The following is a 17,626-nucleotide window of genomic DNA, read 5'->3' as shown; positions in this document are numbered from 1 at the left end:
ACTTTTAATTATACTCTAAAAAATTCTGGGTTAAAAACAACCCAAGTTGAGTTGAAAATGGACAACCGCAGCTGGGTTAAGACTGCTGGGTAGTTCTATTTAACTATTGTTTAAAAATAACTGCATTGCTTGCTTAAAATGAACCCAAAATATGTTAGAAATTAATATTTTATTAATATGTTTAATAAATGAACATTAATAAGTTTAATGAATAATAAACAATAAACATTTATTAAACTGCTTTTTAATAAATGTTCACCTTTTGATTTTTATTGTTGCCTCTAGTAATTATGTGTCTGATTTTTAATTTCCAACCTATTTTGGGTTCATTTTAAGCCAGCCATATAGTAATTTTTAAACAATAGTTGGGTTAAATAAAACTGGACAGCACTGGGCAAACATTTAACCCAACCGCTGGATTAAAACAACTCAGTAGCTGGGTTTGTCCATTTTCAACTTGGGTTGTTTTTAACCCAGCATTTTTTAGAGTGTAATTAATCATATATTTTTTTTTCTCTTGAGTGCAAACATGATCCTGAGCCATGCAAAGCCATTTTTGTATAGAAATCATAGAAGTACTTTATGTCGATTATGTTGATATATGCCTTCATTTTGAAAATCTTTTTATATGTAGACTCTTTTTTAATTATTACTACAGAGACGACCTGGAGGCTTCTACAACCCATACCCATTTCAGCGCCCCTATCCCTACCCATACTTTCCCCCTAATCTGCCTCGGCCTCCGAACAACAATGCCCTCCTCAACCTCTTGCCATTCATCTTAGCACAACTGGCATCCGCTACCCCTGCTCCTGCCCCGGCCCCAGCTCCTGCCCCTGCACCTGCACCAGCTCCTGCCCCAGCTCCAGCTCCTGCTCCTGCTCCTGGTGGGAGATAAGCTACTAGTTGAATTAAAATAAGAATGTGTCTGATTGACTCTGAATGCACATTATAATGCCTGAATTAATACTCTTGCTCCTGGTATCCTAAGAAAAAAAATAATAATAATAAACTTTGCAACATTGAATCATATATTTGTGTTTGTGTTATGCTTTCGAGTTAAGGTAAATGTTTATAAAGCTCATAGAAGTGTGCTTATGGCTGTTATCACATGACAGCAACCAAAAGCATTAAAAGTATTTTAAATTAGGTTACATTGTTACATCAGGAGATGGAGACAAGTAACTGAATCAGTGAATCATTCATTCAACCGATTCAATCAAAAAAAGACTATTTTACAACTCTTTAACAATCTCTTACAAAAGAAACAAGTGATGGATACATTCAAAATCAAATACTCTCTGGTTACATGTCTGGAGTGGTTACATTGTTTGAATAAGTAATTACTTCGCTACAGTTAAAAAGGTATGTTCTATACAGTATGAATGTGTGAATGAATGTAATCTGGACATACTAGTCATGTTGTCATTGTTATGTGACCTATCAGCGTCAGCTGTCGCTTCACAGCCATTCACAAATCCTCTCCCATGGCCTCATGGGATAATAAAGAATCCATCAGAATCGAGACAGAAGTAGTAGGTCATCTAAGTATTTTTCGACTACTGTTTTATGAATACTGTGAACTCAAACATACAATTCTACAGTTTGAACTTCACCTAATAGCCTATATAGTATATAGTATGCAATTTTAGATGCAGCCACTGTCTTAATGAGTGTTTATTATGTCCCTTACGCTGTGGAGGATTTGTGATATTGTGAACTACAAACATGAATATATATATTTTTTACTTACACATCACATTAATTTAATGGTAATGAACAACCAGAAAGTGAAAAGAGTTGTATAATCTAAACTAATCAGAAAGATTTAATGTCATCCATGTTATATGTCACCTTCAACAACATTGTAATGATTCACAATACAGGCTATGTTTGGCCATTAACTATTAACTCTCTGCATGAAAAAACAGATAGATGTCTATCTGCATAAAACTGGCAGATAGACATCCTACTTCTATCAATATGTTTGGAAGAATTGTTAAATAGCATACAATGCCATGTGGAGTTTGTATATGAGGATGTTAATGAGATGATTGACAGACTGGTTTATGGTGAATGGTCTAATTTATTTTTACGGATATGGGTATAGGGTTAAGGTTGGACCTTCAACTCCACCCATTACGTCCAGAGAGGGGGAGCTGGACGTCAAGCTCTTACTGCTTTAATTTAGCAAATTTCAAAATGTAGGATACATCATTGCTTTTGTCCAACATTTCAAATGACAAATATGTAAATAAGTAAGGAATTGTGTCCAAGACTCGACTTAGAAAAATCACATTAGAACAAGCAACAATGGCTTGGGTCATCTCTGAGAAGTTGTCACTGGAGTGACAGGCGGCTTGATATTGCTTTTATACAACAGTTCAGTAAACAAGAATTTGAGAACTTACATTTGGACAATTTTAATATTGCCAGTAGTTCTGTTTTTGCTCAGTCAACAAAAAAATCACACATATAAGATTCGAGGACTAACTGTTGTATAATTTTAAATATTTTTGATACTTTTGGCTGCAGTCATGTATGATAATACTCATAAACAAAAAAGGAAGAATAGGAAAATAGGAAGACTAAAACACATATAAATGATTCAATGATGCAAAGTTTATTTTATTTATTTTAACATAGCAAGCGCAAGAGGCAGGCATTATAATTTGCATTCAGAGTCAATCAGACACATTAGCTAGTTTAATTTAACTAGTAGCTTATCTCCCACCAGGAGCAGGAGCTGGTGCGGGGGCCGGTGCAGGGGCAGGAGCTGGGGCAGGCGCAGGGGTGGATGCCAGCTGTGCTAAGATGAATGGCAAGAGGCTAAGGAGGGCATTGTTGTTTGGAGGCAGAGGCAGAGGCTGAGGCAGAGGCTGAGGCTGAGGCAGGTAAGGAGGAAAGTATGGGTAGGGATAGGGACGCTGAAATGGGTATGGGTTAAAGAAGCCTCCAGGTCGTCTCTGTAATAATATCAGTAGAAGAACAAAGTAAGATTTCCAACGAAGGAAGACTCTACATAACAGATTTTCAAAATGAAGACAAACATTGACATCGTCAGAATGTATTTCTATGGTTTATGTACTTTACATACATATTTTTACCTGGCTCAGGATCATTTTTGAAAATTAAAATAATCAATTCAAATGATTATATGCAATGGCAAAAAAACAAACAAACAGTGTCTTCAAATTCAAACTGACCTCTGAGGACTGGCTTGATGAGCGCTTCTCTCGATGTTCTTCATCCTGTGCCTGAAAAGTAATTCATTTGACATTTTGCATCTTCATCAGATTTTCAGAGTTATAAATGATGTCACAAAACAGTGTGGCGGTTAAAAAAAAGGAATATAATATCACGTGCACATCAGCAAATAGAGTTTATTATAAAGCAAGAGAATGATACTCACTAGCACGGCACAGCAGAGTCCAAAAACACAAGCAACAAGGAGGAAAGATTTCATGGTTCTCAAGAAGAGCTGCTCGGATCTAACAGAGGAAGATTCCTTTTGTGTAAATTGCATAGGATAAAAAGGTCTCCTAAATTCCCAAATATAAATATAAATGCAGCTGATTCAAAGTTTGCTTCTTACCTTTTTGGCAAATGTATGAGAGACTTCTGTTTCAGATGTGACATCAAAACAGCAGTGATAAATGCTATATATATACATTATTGACATGCAACTGGCCAATCAGCAGAAGTAACATATAGTGACATGTTTGAAAAATGTAACACTCTGTATTTAGCAAGTTTTACTGACTTTACTCAACAATTGGGAAATGGGGAAATGATTCACACGGTTGTCTCCACTCTTATGGTACATATTATTTGTAAACATACTTAAACTGAATTTATGCAACACATAAACAAAACAAAAGATTAAGGCACACCTTAGGGCTGGATGTGACTGGGGATTTTTTGATTATAAATAATTACCTTCATTATCTGTGACATTCTAAGTATCTTCAAGAATCTATAATGTCATATGGAATTAGTATATTTCTACAAAAATCAAGGGGGGAAAGTTGACATATGATTGTGAAGAACATAAGCATGATTGTGCTATTTTAAAAAAGAAAAAGAAAAAGAAAACCCTGCATGGACTTTTTGCAGTCATATCAGGTGAAACATGGGGAAAATGTCTTTATAATGAAGGATAACATTTTTGTTGTTACCTAATTTAAAAATATATATATATAAATGTCTGGCTGTGTTGATAAAAAACAGTCTTAAAAAGAAACCTAATAAAGAAATTTTTTTTGTTTTTGTTATTAAATTCTGTCAGGGCAGAGTATAGTAGTATTGAGTATTAAGTTATGGTTTGAGGATAGGTGGTTTTAGGGGTAGTGAGTGATAATGCAGTAATCATAATACTGATCAAATAAAGAGAAAATATATGAATAATGATTTATTTTTGTCAAATCGTGTTAACTGTTGACAGTATTCTTCATATGTTATTTCATCAGATTCCAACATGAGCTTTGCTAATCATAATGGACCACAATTAAAAGATCTCTTCAGGTTTTGTCATCAGTAACAACAACAAATAAGACTTTTCCAGTTGTTTCCAGATTACAGTCATCAAGTAAATAATAATAAATGAAATACTATGTGGTCAGAATGCCAAAACACCTGCGGTTATCTATTATGCATGCAAGCTGGTGTTTTTGCGTAGCAACTCTACACATAAACATTAAATGATTAGCCATATCCACACTAAACTACACACATGTGAAAAATGTAAAACTTGTGAAAAATCTTGTGTCTTCTGCTTGTTCAGTGTGCATTGATGAACTTTACAGTTATTGAACTGAACTGAATCAACATTGAACTGACTTGAGCTGTATAATGACACTATTGGCTTGTTAGAGCTACTTTACAGCAGAATTTGAATTTGTTACTATCATGAAGCTGAAACAATCTGTTTTGTATAAAACACTATAGAATTAAAGGTGACTTGACTTGACTTTCTATCTCAAAACTATGAGTTTTAAGTGATCAAATTAGGTATAAGTGTTTTCACATGTGATCATTGGGTGTAGTTATTGGTGAATGAGTGTGGCATTTCAATGGCGATGTTTCCCAAATGAAACAAAATAACTAGTTTTGAATGATGTAGAGTTAGTTTGAATACTGTGTTTAGCGATTTTATAGCCTTCATATACCACTTTTAGTGTGTAAGCAATTAAAAAAAACTGTAATACACATTCATTTTACTATTCCTTCTTTGTGATGCTAGTACTTTGCATTGCATTTCTACAGGTGCTATGTAAGTGTGGTATGTGAAATGTATTAGTTATGTTTTTAATCATTTCTTAAGTGAATTAACATCCAGAATACTGAATCACACACAGGCAGCAAAAGATATAAAAGCAAAATTGTTTTAATGGTAACAAACTGCTGAAATACACTGAGAGCAACAACAAAAAATACAGAAGACTATATGTTTAGCTCACATAACTGTGCTTGTGAAGTAATTATTTTAATGTTCAAGAGTGTAAAGTAGGATTGATTTGCTTTTTCTATTATTTTATTTCTTTGTTGTTTCTAATGTAGGCTAATATCACTATAGCTATCAGAGCCTTTCTAATCATTATTCTCATATAAATTCAAAATTGTAGCTCTCAACAAAGGAGGAGGTGTTAACGTGCTGTGATAGGTGCAAGGGTTGGCACTGGCGTTGGGGCAGGGGACGAGGCGGTGGTTGGCACTTGCATTGGGGCAGGGGTTGGAGCCGGGACATTTCCAGAGGAAAGGGCCATCAGCAGCTGAAGAATCTGGTTGAAGGTAAATAGGGGCTGGGAAGCTCCTATCTGATAGGATAGAATTGTGACAGATACAACCATACAAGCAATTAAAACAGCATGCTGATAGTTTTTGTTGAATTTTACATTTTTAAATTTGAGTTTGATTTTTTGACAAACCTCATCGGAATCTGAGCTGGATAATGAGCGATCCACACGCTGGTGAACTTCAGCCTAATTACAGTAATAATAATCATTATTGTCACAATATTTACACATGCATCTATAACTGAAAAAGTATAGCTTTTGAAACATACCTGGGAAGCCAAAGTCAGACCAAGAAGGCATGCAATTAAGAATACTGTCTTCATGTTTCTGTCAAAGAGTATTCTCCAAAGCAACAGCAATAATATTTTTAGGAAGAATAATAGTTTGCTCTGATGCCTGGGGATTTAAATACAGCAATAGACACACCCCTCTGTTTTGTTGCTTCCTAACAAACACCTCACCCTCGCTGCTGTTGCTAAATGCACTAGACAGGTCAATCCTAAAACATTAGGTGGGCTTAAGGCAACAAATTAGTTTAGCAATCATGAAAATCCCTCCTACACATGACACTCCTGATATTGCAATAGAGAAAGATTTGTAAGAAGCAAGAATTTTGTAATGTTATGAAATAAAATGCTTGTATGTATGCAACATAGGCCTGCTTGTTATATTTTGACCACCTTAAATGACTTTGTATAAGTATTTTTGTTGTAACTAACAAATTCTCTAGCAATTGATAAGTCCTTGGTCAAAACAAATGAGCCACAACAACAGTGACACTTGTTCAACCACTGGCCTTTATAAAGAGAGAAGCAAGACCAATGTGACAGAGCTGGAAACATTGAGAAGGTAACCTCTTTAGTGAGGCACTGAGATCCGTTACTATTAAAGTCAGTCAAATTACATTTAATTCTGAAAATTTTACATATTTATTATTTTACAGAAGCAATGTGGTTTCTGGTGGTATTGTCATGTGTTGCAGTGGCAGCTCAGGTGAGTAGCAACATTGCATTGACATTTATCTTGGGTATTTGCCTTATTTTTAACGTAGTAAGAGTGGACGCGGCCATTTGTAAACTGAATGTGTCTGGCTTCCAGTTATATTTAACTATAGCCTTCAAAACGGCTCGTTATGCTGCTTGTTATTGCAAACTGGTATTTCTTAACATATTATTTTGATGTATTGTCATAGTTATAAACACACTGGTTTGTAGGGCAAATAGTTTTCTTTGTTAGCTGTTCTTCTAGTTATTTCCCTATAGCTGTAATGAAATGGAAGTCTCGCACATTCACCGAAAATAGCTTATTTCGCGTTGAAAAATAAGGTGGATATATTGGTATTATGATGTAGTTATTGCACTGTTTTCAGCCCAGGGGCAGAGACCGCTGGGATCAAGCTAACTCAGTGAATGGAGAGAGATATTTCCCAGGGCCAGTAAATGGAAAAGTGCCTCATCCAGTGGGCAGAACTCCAATCAGACCGAGATGGGAGCAGAATTTTGGACGTCCAGCATTTGTAAGTGTTTTGAAGTAATTCAGATTCAAATTGTGCATAACTCTGAAAACATTCAAAGTTTAATTTAAAATGTCAACTGATGCTAATCATAGCCAGATCCTGTGAGCCCATTGTATCCAGATGGACCAGAGGAACAAGCACAAGATCCATCTAATGGATCTCCATTTGGACAAGATCCAGAATTCCGTGATCAAAATGGAGGAGGCAGGGTGGGCAACATTTTCAATACTGTGTTTGCATGTTTTGCAGTCATTGCAGTAAAATAAACATTAGTTTTATCTTCTGCTGTAGGGTTATGAGTCTGAGTTGACTAGACCAGAGTCCGGTTTGAACCAGGGAACACAGAGGAGCAGAAAATGGCATAGATGGGGAGGAACAGGAAAACCACAGAGGAATGGAAGAGCTGGTAGACCATCTTACAAAGTAAGTTAGATTGCAGATTTAGTTCCTTTGTCATTTTATATTAAAATAATGATGTTATTTTGCAGAAAACTGTCTTTAAGACATGAAAACAATGTGTCAGATGTACGTCTCCGTAAACAGCGCTTCATCTAGAAAACATCTGTTGTGTGCAAACATCAGTTAAACATCTTTAAAAAGGCAGTTTTGCATATGTTCTAAATCATAAACATCGTACAAAATTTTTTTAAATGTCTACGTAACATCTGACAGGAACAACATGTTCTCCAACCAATATGCCTATATAGGTCGTTTGTCACTTCCCTGAAATACGACCCATAGGAGTGTTTACTAAAGTTGCGCCCCTATCGACAACAGGACACTTTCATTTTAATGCATTGTTCCCTTTTATCTGCGTCATATTTCGGGTTTCGCGTAGCTCAATTGGCAGAGCATTGCAATATATAACAACATGCAATCATGCAATCGTGGGTTTGATCCCAGGGAACGCATGTGCTCACAAAGTGTATATGCACTATAATCACTAAGGGTAGGTTTAGGTTTAGGTTTAGGTTTCGGGATGGGGTGGGTGTAGTCGTTAATAAAAAAAAAAAGAGTTTTGCTAAATGGAAATAGGACAAATGGTGTAAAAAGTCCACAAATTGCATTTAAATTGCATTTTGATTGGTAACGACAGTCATACGTCATTTCATGACGACAGACGTAACACGACACTGTCATTATTTTTACGCCAGCTAGAGGGCGCATGACTTTAAAACGTAAATATAGGTCGTAATAAGGTGCTTGAAAAATGACCTATAGGGTCGGGGGTTTTTTTTGGACGACAGTCTGGACAGGAAACATCCTAGAGGCGTATTACAAATGAACAAACACACTTTCAGATAAAAACTTACAAATCAAATAGACGTCTCAGAGATGTGTGTGTGCTACTAGGGCAGAGGTCATCGCCCTCGTCCTGGGACAAATGGGACCGAATTAAATATTATTATTTATGTGAAATAACAGAATTTTAGAAAGTTAGAATGAAACAGCAAGTTTGCTGAAATATGAAAATTAATTGTTAATGTTGTTAAATCCCTTCAGCCGGACTGGATGCCGATGCGCCCAACTCAAGCTCCAGTAGGTGGGGGTGCAGAGAATCAAATGAATCCATTCTTTGGAAAACCCCTGAGTCCCAACATGATGGTAGGCTCATAGGCTTATATTAATGAGCTCTTTACAAATTCATTCATGGAATAAACAGGGTTTTATGTTCAATTGTTATTGATTGTGTATGGATTTATGAGTTCTCTTTCATAAATGTCTTAGGACAACAGGCAGTTCATACCAGTCTTCAAGGTAAGATGTTGATCAATTAAACAAAGACATTAAATGTCATTAACTGAATGCATTTGAAGTCTCTAATCTATGTTTAATAATTTTTTTTATCCACTTGGATGAACATATATATAGGCTGAAAATGTCACTGTGCAGGTGAGTGAAACTCTTGGTGTTGTTGTTTTGTACTTGGAAATAGCTGACTGAATTTATTATGATATGACTTGCAATGCTATGACTAAATAATTTTCCGAATATATAAAAAAGCAAAAATAAATAAATATTATGTGCTCCCCTTCAACAGAATGTTAGTGCTTTCCATCTAAAGGAGGTAATGTCATAAGTTTTCAATTAACCTTATATTTCAAGATATGAAAATACAATAAAATAGATACAATCAGAATTATTTTTACTTTTGTTTCCAGGGAGAGAATGTCTTCCTCTTACCAAAAGTGAGTGATTAAAACTGTACATGTAAAGATAATACACTGCCATTCATTCTCCATTCACAACATTTTACATCATGTTTTATTTCATACTTTGCTTAATTTGAGGTGTTGAACAGATAATGAGAGATATAATTTAAATGGGCAAAAAGTAATGAGAAAGTATAAGATTAATGATATTCACAGCAAATACATTCTTCTTTCCAGGGTAGAGGGCAGATGCAGCCACCAAAAAAGGTAATAAAGATTGATGTATGTATGAAACAAAGTATGTATGTTTCATGTTGAAATAATGCATACCATTTGTGACTAAATTACAGGGTTGGGTGAATAGACCTCAGGAACTGGGGGTAAAGTTGTTGTTTTTTATTAGCCTATTAAACTTTTTTATTGTGAAATATGTTCTGTGTGGTTTCTTTGTTGGATATTTAAATAATTAATTTAATAATTTTTATCACTTTTAGTATGGTCAGGGTTTCTCCCTCTATGGCCCTCAGGTAACAGGCACTATAATCAACATTCGTCATGCTTTATAATATATAAAAATATATCAAATAAATATAAATATAACACATATAAAGGATAAAAAGTACATTTAAATGCATAAGTTTCCAAATCAACTTAAACTTTTTCTAACAGCCTTACGTGAAGCTCATCTACAACCCAACTGCAACGGTAAATCAAATACAACAAATCACCTTGTCTATTAATCACATTCCATCTCTGGGACTAAATATTGTTGTTGTTGTTGTTGTTGTTATTGTTATTGTTGTTGTTGTTGTTGTTTAATATAACAGTCTATTGCAAATTTGACCCCCACAGCAAAGAATCTCATTTGAATATGGCATTACACAGCTTGTAAGTAATCCAGAACATGTACTAATATCACATTAGTTACATCATAAATATCTGCCAGTTCCTAGAATAATTTTTCAGCTAACAGCAATCTCTTTCTTGATTCATTCTTTTTTCTTTATCTTTTGAATGTTGTGGTTGTCTCTGCAGCTCCCTGCATTCATGAAGGTCAGTGTTTTGGTCCTCAAGTTGGTTTTGAACTATTTGAGTATACATTTTATATTCTCTTGTTTTATTGATTTATACAACATTGCTTTTGACTCTGATTCTCCAGGCCGAGTCTGAAAATGATCATGGGACAAATTAGGAAAGAACCATATACAATAATCACACTGGTAGGGCAGATTCCTGTACCGACAATAAATAAAATGAATTTGATTAAAAACTTCATTTGGGCTTTAAATAACTTATTTTTCTTTTTCTATAGGTGGACATCCAACTGTTATATAATTCAGCAAAGAATTGAAATGTATAATCAAGATTATTATTATTATTTTATTGATGATTAATGCCTCTTGGTGGTTGTTCACTCTTAGTTTGCTGGATTTTATTCTTTAATCATTTGAGAATCTGTTCATTAAAACAGTACCTATTTGTTCTATTATCATGGTGTTTTGGTTTCCCTGTTTGCCTGTCTGTGTTCCCTAGTTAGTTTCCCTGGTTGTTAATTAGTTCCCAAACCTGTTCCTTTTGACATTGATTACACTCCTCATGTATTTAAGCCCTGTGTTTCTCTAGTTCCAGTATCGTCTTTATTTAACATGTTTGTATAAATGTTTCCTCCTGTGATCTCCTGAGTTACTCCAGTGTGGATTAAATAAAGATTGTTTTTGTTGTCTACTCCTTTCGTTTTAGCGCTCTCTACAATCAAACGTGACACACTGCTTCTTGATCATTTTGTCACTGAACTGCATCACTTATTTTACTCTTGATTGCTAATACATGCAAGCATCAAGTTTTATTAGGAGTACAAAGAGTATTTTGAACAGGAAAAATCATTACAGACCAAATAAATTGAGCATCATTTATTTATTTGGCAACATATGGATATTTCCAAATTGAACAAAAAAATGTCTCCTGTGAGGGATCTCCATGGTAGGATATCTGGAAAACCAACAACAAATGTACATTCAGATAAATTAAATGGTAGGATATCCCATTATAATATACTTTTAAGAAAACTTTTTAATACCTTTTTAATAATGAAATCTTCTGAGCCTATGGCTCAAACAATGGGAAGCCAGGATGCCCCTGTCAGAGACAGGATTGGTTAATAAACAAGCTAATGTGTCTACAAATTCTACAGCAATCATTCTGCCCAGTCATGTTTAGTTAATAATAGCATGTGTAAACCAAAGAAAACTGTGAAAAAAGATGGAAGTTTACTATTGCATTACCTCTCCAGTTCCAGGACCGGGCCGATCACCACGGTAATCAGGAGCAGACGTTACCTTCGGGTCTACTGCCTTCACCCTGTTCTGAAACATGTCAAAATGTGTCTTAAAGACTGTCTGAGAAGAAAACATAAATACAAGTCCCTTGAGATTACATATTAGAGTAATGAAATGGGGGAAAAAAAATATTAATATTGAATATTAATGCAAATATTAATCATTAATTTCTTTAATTATTATTTTTTAAAATATTTAATATTTTTGAGTTGTGTCAAACAAAAATACATCTTCTGTGATTCCTTTGTAGAGGTAAAAAAAAAAAAATTGCAAAAAAGAAAAGAAAAAAAATGTGAATCTTTACAATACCTGGATTGGTTGCACTGGTTGCACTGGTTGCACTGGTTGCATCGTAGCCTGACCTTGAACATTGGGGCCAGCATTCTGGGGTATCAGCCTTACAGGAGTGTTTCTCAGAGGATATAGATTTGTCAGGAAGAATGGAAAGCCCTAGAAACAAAATTTGACTTACTCTCCAAAAAATCAGTGATAATAAGTTACATCAGCATCTATGTTCAATAAAACTGTCTTTACCGGGGGAAGGTTCTGTGCTGGTACGCCGTTATTGGGACCGAAGCCAGGTATAGGCTGCTCCTGCTGCAACGGGGGCAACTGTGCTGGGTTCAGCTGGTTTATTTGAGGGGGAAAGAAGGGTCCCTGCATCGCAGGGTTAAAGTTCAGCACCTGCGGGGGCTGCTGCTGGAACAGGTAGGGAGAGAAAAATGGAGTACCCTAAGGAGAAAGAAAACAAAGAGCTATAGGATTCCACTAAGATTCAATTGAGCACCTTATAATATGAGTGCCATACAATTTAGAATAAACTTACAGGTGTTTCACAAAAAAGTAATTTACTAGTTTAAAAAATACTTCACTTATTGGATTTGAAAACATATTAAGATACTAGTTAATTCCTTGTTTCAGGTTAAGAAATATATATTGGTCATGTACAAGGCGATTTTGCCTATATTTTAGCCTTAAATGTTTAAGCAAAGCTTTTAAAAGTGACTGGAAGCTGAATTACCTGTGCTGGACCCAAACCCACACCTGCTAGAGTGAGTCCATTGAGACGCAAAACCTACAAGAAAGAAACGTTTAACAACAAGCAGGACAAAAGACAAAATTATACACTACTGTTAAAAAGTTTGGGATCAGTCAGATTTATTTATTAATTTATTTTGACAGAATACTTTTATTCAGCAAGTATGCATTAGGTGAGAGTAAAGACATTTATCATGTTACAAAAGATTACTATTTCAAATAAATGATGTTTCTATTCAGTTTCCATTCATCAGTGAATCCTGAAAAAAATGTAACAGTTTCCACAAATATATTAAGCAGCACAATGGTTTTTAACACTGATAACAAGAAAAGTGAGCACCAAATCAGCATATTAGATTGATTTTTGAAGGATCATGTGACACTGAAGACTGGAGTAATGATGCTGAAAATTCAGCTTTCATCACAGGAACAAATTACAAATATATAAAAAATATACATTTCAAATTGTAATAATATTTTACAAAATTACTGTTTTGTGTTTTTGATCAAATAAATGCAGCCTTGGTGAGTATTAGAGACTTCTTTCAAAACCATTTAAAAATCTTACAAACTCAAAGGTAGTGTAATTTAATATATAACAACTAATAAAATAATATAGGACAAAAAAATGTATAAGAAACATACCTCATTACTGTTGCTTGCAATTATTCCAAATTGTGGCTGGTAGATCTGAGAAACAAACAACTTTGTAAGTATATGTTCAAACTAAAAACATTTATTTATCTTTACATATATATATATATATATATATATATATATGAACACTTACAGGAACACAAGTGCAAATGCTGAGAAGACCAGCCATGGAAAAGACGGCCTGAAACTTCATCTTGGTAAGCTGTGAATGAAAAAATGACGACAATAAACAAATACTAAAATATACTGTTGAAATGAAGAGACACAGATAGAATCCTGAATGGTACTGTATATACTTCTAATAAAACAGTCAATAAATGCTCAATATTAGAGAAAATAAAAATATGTTCATGGCAGAGCAGACTATCGTCTTTTCCCCTTTGCTTTTAAACTGGTGTTTGCCCTCTTATAATATCATGTTGCTGTAGTTGTGACACATGCACTGTGTCATGTTTCTCAATTTGTCCATAACGCGTCATATATACACATATATCATTATGGTCAAACACCTTAAAACCTGAGTTGCTAATTGTGTTCATCAATTTATTGTCTGGGTTTGAGTATGTCTGTAAGTACAGTATGTGTGTTTTACTGAAATAAGAATTGTCTATCATTATGATATTATAGTAAATCATTAAAAACATTTAATGCTTAGCAGATCAAACAGATGCCTGAAATCAGGACTGAGTTTTGTCACAGATTTACAGACTAATAAGCAGGCTGAATGAAGAGCTCTTTGCTCTGTGAGGTAAGGAGACAAATTATTGTCTGACCGAGAAAGAAAAAACAAGATGAACAGATTGAATCATTCTCTTCAAAACAATAATTAGAGTAATTAGTGTGGTCATCTCCACTCCATAATTACATGTTTTAGGGGCTGAGTATTCCAGACAGAAGAACCAGACTGAAATGGTTTGTATTTATCCAGCTTGTAGTGACCTTTCTCCTTTCTAAAATGTGCAGCAACCTTAAGAGTCCAGTAGATGGCATTATTAAACAAACAACAAATATCTCAAAACATTATGTAGTATCTATTTTAGACTACATTCTATTTTAGATTTAGTTACCAGATGTCTAGACTTGGTTGAGCAAAATGTATATTTATTAGATTTTTTTTTTTTTTTTTTTAATTTAAGTTTTTTAAGTTATGTCTGCACCTAGTGAGATTTATTTGTTTATTTATTTAGGGCAAGAAGAGTCCCTGCATCAGAAGGTTGAAGTTCAACACTTGTCTTAGTTACAACCCTAAAGAATCTGACTTTGATAGTTGCCGACTAAAAGGTAGTGTAATAGTGTGCACAATAGTTGTGACACAAACCATTTTGCACACTACTGAAAATACCCATACTGTACACACACTGTCTGAAAGATATGATAATGTAATCAAGCACCATTTGCCAATTTAAATGAGTAATGAAATAAGATGAGGTAGAACAGCCTGTCTTTTTAAAACTGAAATACACTACTGTACTAAAGTTTGGGGTCAGTAATGTTTTTGAGTCTTATGCTCACCAAGGCCATATTTATTTGATCAACAAATACAGTAAAAACAGTAATATTCATATTACAATTTTAAATGACTATTTTCTACTATTTATTTCTGTGATGGCAAAGCTGAATTTTCAGCATCATTACTCCAGTCTTCAGTGTCACATGATCCTTCAGAAATCATCCCAATATGCAGATTTGGATAAAAATACACACACACACACACACACACACACACACACACACACACACACACACACACACACACATAAACTAAGTGTTAGGGGAAAGTTACTTTTAAAAGTAATGTATTACAATATTGCATTATAATATATATAACAAACTCCCTAAAAAGTAACTAATTACATTACTTAGTTACTTTTTAAGTAAAGTAATGCGTCACATTATACTTTTGCATTACTTGTTCTTACCTGGGCTGGGATTGCGTGTTTATTTTTTAATTTTTTTTAAAAAAAAGTTCTATTATAAATGTAAAGGCCTTTTCACACCAAAAGTGAAATGAATAAGCCTCAGGCTGTAGGAAATGCAAATTCATGCCTGTACAGTAGAGGGCGCAGCTAAAACAAACAAAACAGAAATGTGATCTAAAATCATTTTGCTTATTAGTATGGTTGAGTTGGATCATTAAAGGTCAGCAGCAAAGACACTGGCAAATAAAGTGAGATTAAATATATTAAGTATATTTCTGTTATTTAACATATTTAATCAGAGGTGTAAAGAGTACCTAAAAACCATACTTGAGTAAAAGTACTGATAACTTACATCGAAAATGACTCCACTACAAGTTACAAGTCACCAATTCCAATACAACTTGAGTAAAAGTCTTAAAGTATCTGATTTTAACAGTACTTAAGTATTTTACTCATGCTGAATGTAGGCTCAGAAATGCACTAGTCCTGAGAGACATGCCAGTGAAAATAAGAAACAATTGATTTGTAAGATGAGAAATCAAGTTTATTTTCTAAAATCAAAATAAAACTGAACACCTCAATGTTGCAATAAACCAAGATCGACACAACAACCTTTTAAAAGTCTCAGTTAAGCTCAAGTGCACAAAAAGGTCACAAGTAAACCAATATCCTTCAAAACGGTCTTGTCAATACAGCGGATAAATAAAACAAAGTTAAATAAAAAGTAAAATTAAATAGTCAAAGTCTACAGTATGTGCTGGTTTTAGCCTCATCACCAGCTGCAGTCATTTCCTCATCTAATAAATCAAACACCTGCGATCAGCAACTACCTGCTAATGCACTTACACTCACGTAAAGTAGCCTTGTTGACAAGTTTGGGTGAGTAAAGGCAAAACGCACAAGATATAGTAACTTCAATGCCCTTAGATGGCGACATCGCTTCTTTATATCAGAAACAAACTGCTGCAGAAAAAGTTAGGTGCCATGAAAAATATAGTGTGTAGTTGCATTACTGATCACAAATGTGGAGAAAAAGTACATTTACTTGTTCAAAAATGTAGTCAAGTAGAGAGTAAAAGTTGCCAATATCTTTGATACTCAGTACAACTACAAAGTAGCCAAAAAGATACTTAAATACAGTAACTAATTACATTTACTCAAGTACTTTACACCTCTGGATTTAATTATAGCAGGTGAGCATACTATTCTGAGTTTGCAAAGAAACTTGTGCTACTTATTTGATAAAGTAACTCAGATATTATGTTGTAAATCTAATCTGATTACATAACTCGTGTTACTTGCAATGCGTTACCCCCAACACTGCATAAATTCGTATTATTATTAATGTTGAAAACATTAATATTTTGTGAAAACAAAATCATAGATGTTTTTTCAGGATTCTTTGATGAATAGAAAGTTCAAAAGAACAGAATTTATTTAAAAAGTCTTTACTGCCTCTTTTGACCAATTTAATGCATCAATGCCAAATCAAAGTATTATCTTTAAACAAAATCTTACTGACCCCTTTGTGTATTGTTTATTCATTAGTTATTTTTCTTTAATCTCTCTGTCTGTACATGTGCAGTGTTGTCAGTTGTGATATGTGATTGATTGTGTACTGTAAGTTGTTGATTGTTGCATTTAAAATGCAAAAAAAAAAAAAAAAAAAAACTACTCTCCCCAAAATGTATTATTATGATCAAATCCCAACAAACCTAAGGAGCTTACTGTCTTTTGTGGTAATACAATCTTTTCTGAAACAACCACAGTTTTGACATACTTTTAGTCTGAACCATAATAATAGTTATGGGTTTCTTTAGTCTATTTGGACCAGTGCCCACATCAGAAATAAGTTTTGTCAGAGACTGACAAAAGAATACACATCCTTAATGGAGATCTGTTTGCTGTGTGAGGTACTGAGACAAATTAGGGACAAATTTGCCGAGAATGCAAAAATAAAGACAATTGGATTTAATCAGTCTTTTTAAAACAGTGATGATGATGATCATAATCATCATGATAGTGTTAACTGTATGATATATTATGTTTTCCCTTTAAAAATGTTCATAATAACTTCAGGAACACTGTTACCAGTAGATGGCAATATAACACAATGAACAAATTCAGCGTGGTCATTATATTATCATATTATTAAGAGAGTAAAAATTGAAAGAGAAAATATTCACAGTTGCATCAAACTAGTGACTTTTAT

General features: G+C 34.1%; 1 protein-coding gene and 1 long non-coding RNA gene across 2 annotated transcripts; one reads left to right on the top strand and one right to left on the bottom strand.

Moving 5' to 3' along the window:
• Window positions 1–9,349: 9,349 nt before the first annotated feature.
• On the top strand, window positions 9,350–10,169 carry LOC127524833 (uncharacterized). Its single transcript, XR_007933185.1, has 6 exons — window positions 9,350–9,379; window positions 9,474–9,500; window positions 9,702–9,731; window positions 9,815–9,844; window positions 9,959–9,991; window positions 10,134–10,169. It is a non-coding gene; the product is annotated as an uncharacterized LOC127524833 (long non-coding RNA).
• Window positions 10,170–11,455: 1,286 nt separating this feature from the next.
• odam (odontogenic, ameloblast associated) lies at window positions 11,456–13,688 on the bottom strand. The gene is made up of 5 exons (XM_051892652.1): window positions 13,674–13,688; window positions 12,822–12,875; window positions 12,335–12,532; window positions 12,110–12,250; window positions 11,456–11,860 (listed from the first exon to the last, which is right to left on the bottom strand). The coding sequence occupies exons 1-5, from the start codon at window positions 13,686–13,688 to the stop codon at window positions 11,735–11,737; spliced, it is 534 nt and encodes a 177-aa protein (XP_051748612.1). The 3' UTR covers window positions 11,456–11,734.
• Between the last annotated feature and the right edge of the window lie 3,938 nt (window positions 13,689–17,626).

Source organism: Ctenopharyngodon idella, chromosome 1 (genome assembly GCF_019924925.1).
Source record: "Ctenopharyngodon idella isolate HZGC_01 chromosome 1, HZGC01, whole genome shotgun sequence".
NCBI lineage: Eukaryota > Metazoa > Chordata > Actinopteri > Cypriniformes > Xenocyprididae > Ctenopharyngodon > Ctenopharyngodon idella.
The sequence above is the reverse complement of the archived record's forward strand: the minus strand, read 5'-3'. Positions and strand labels throughout refer to the sequence as shown.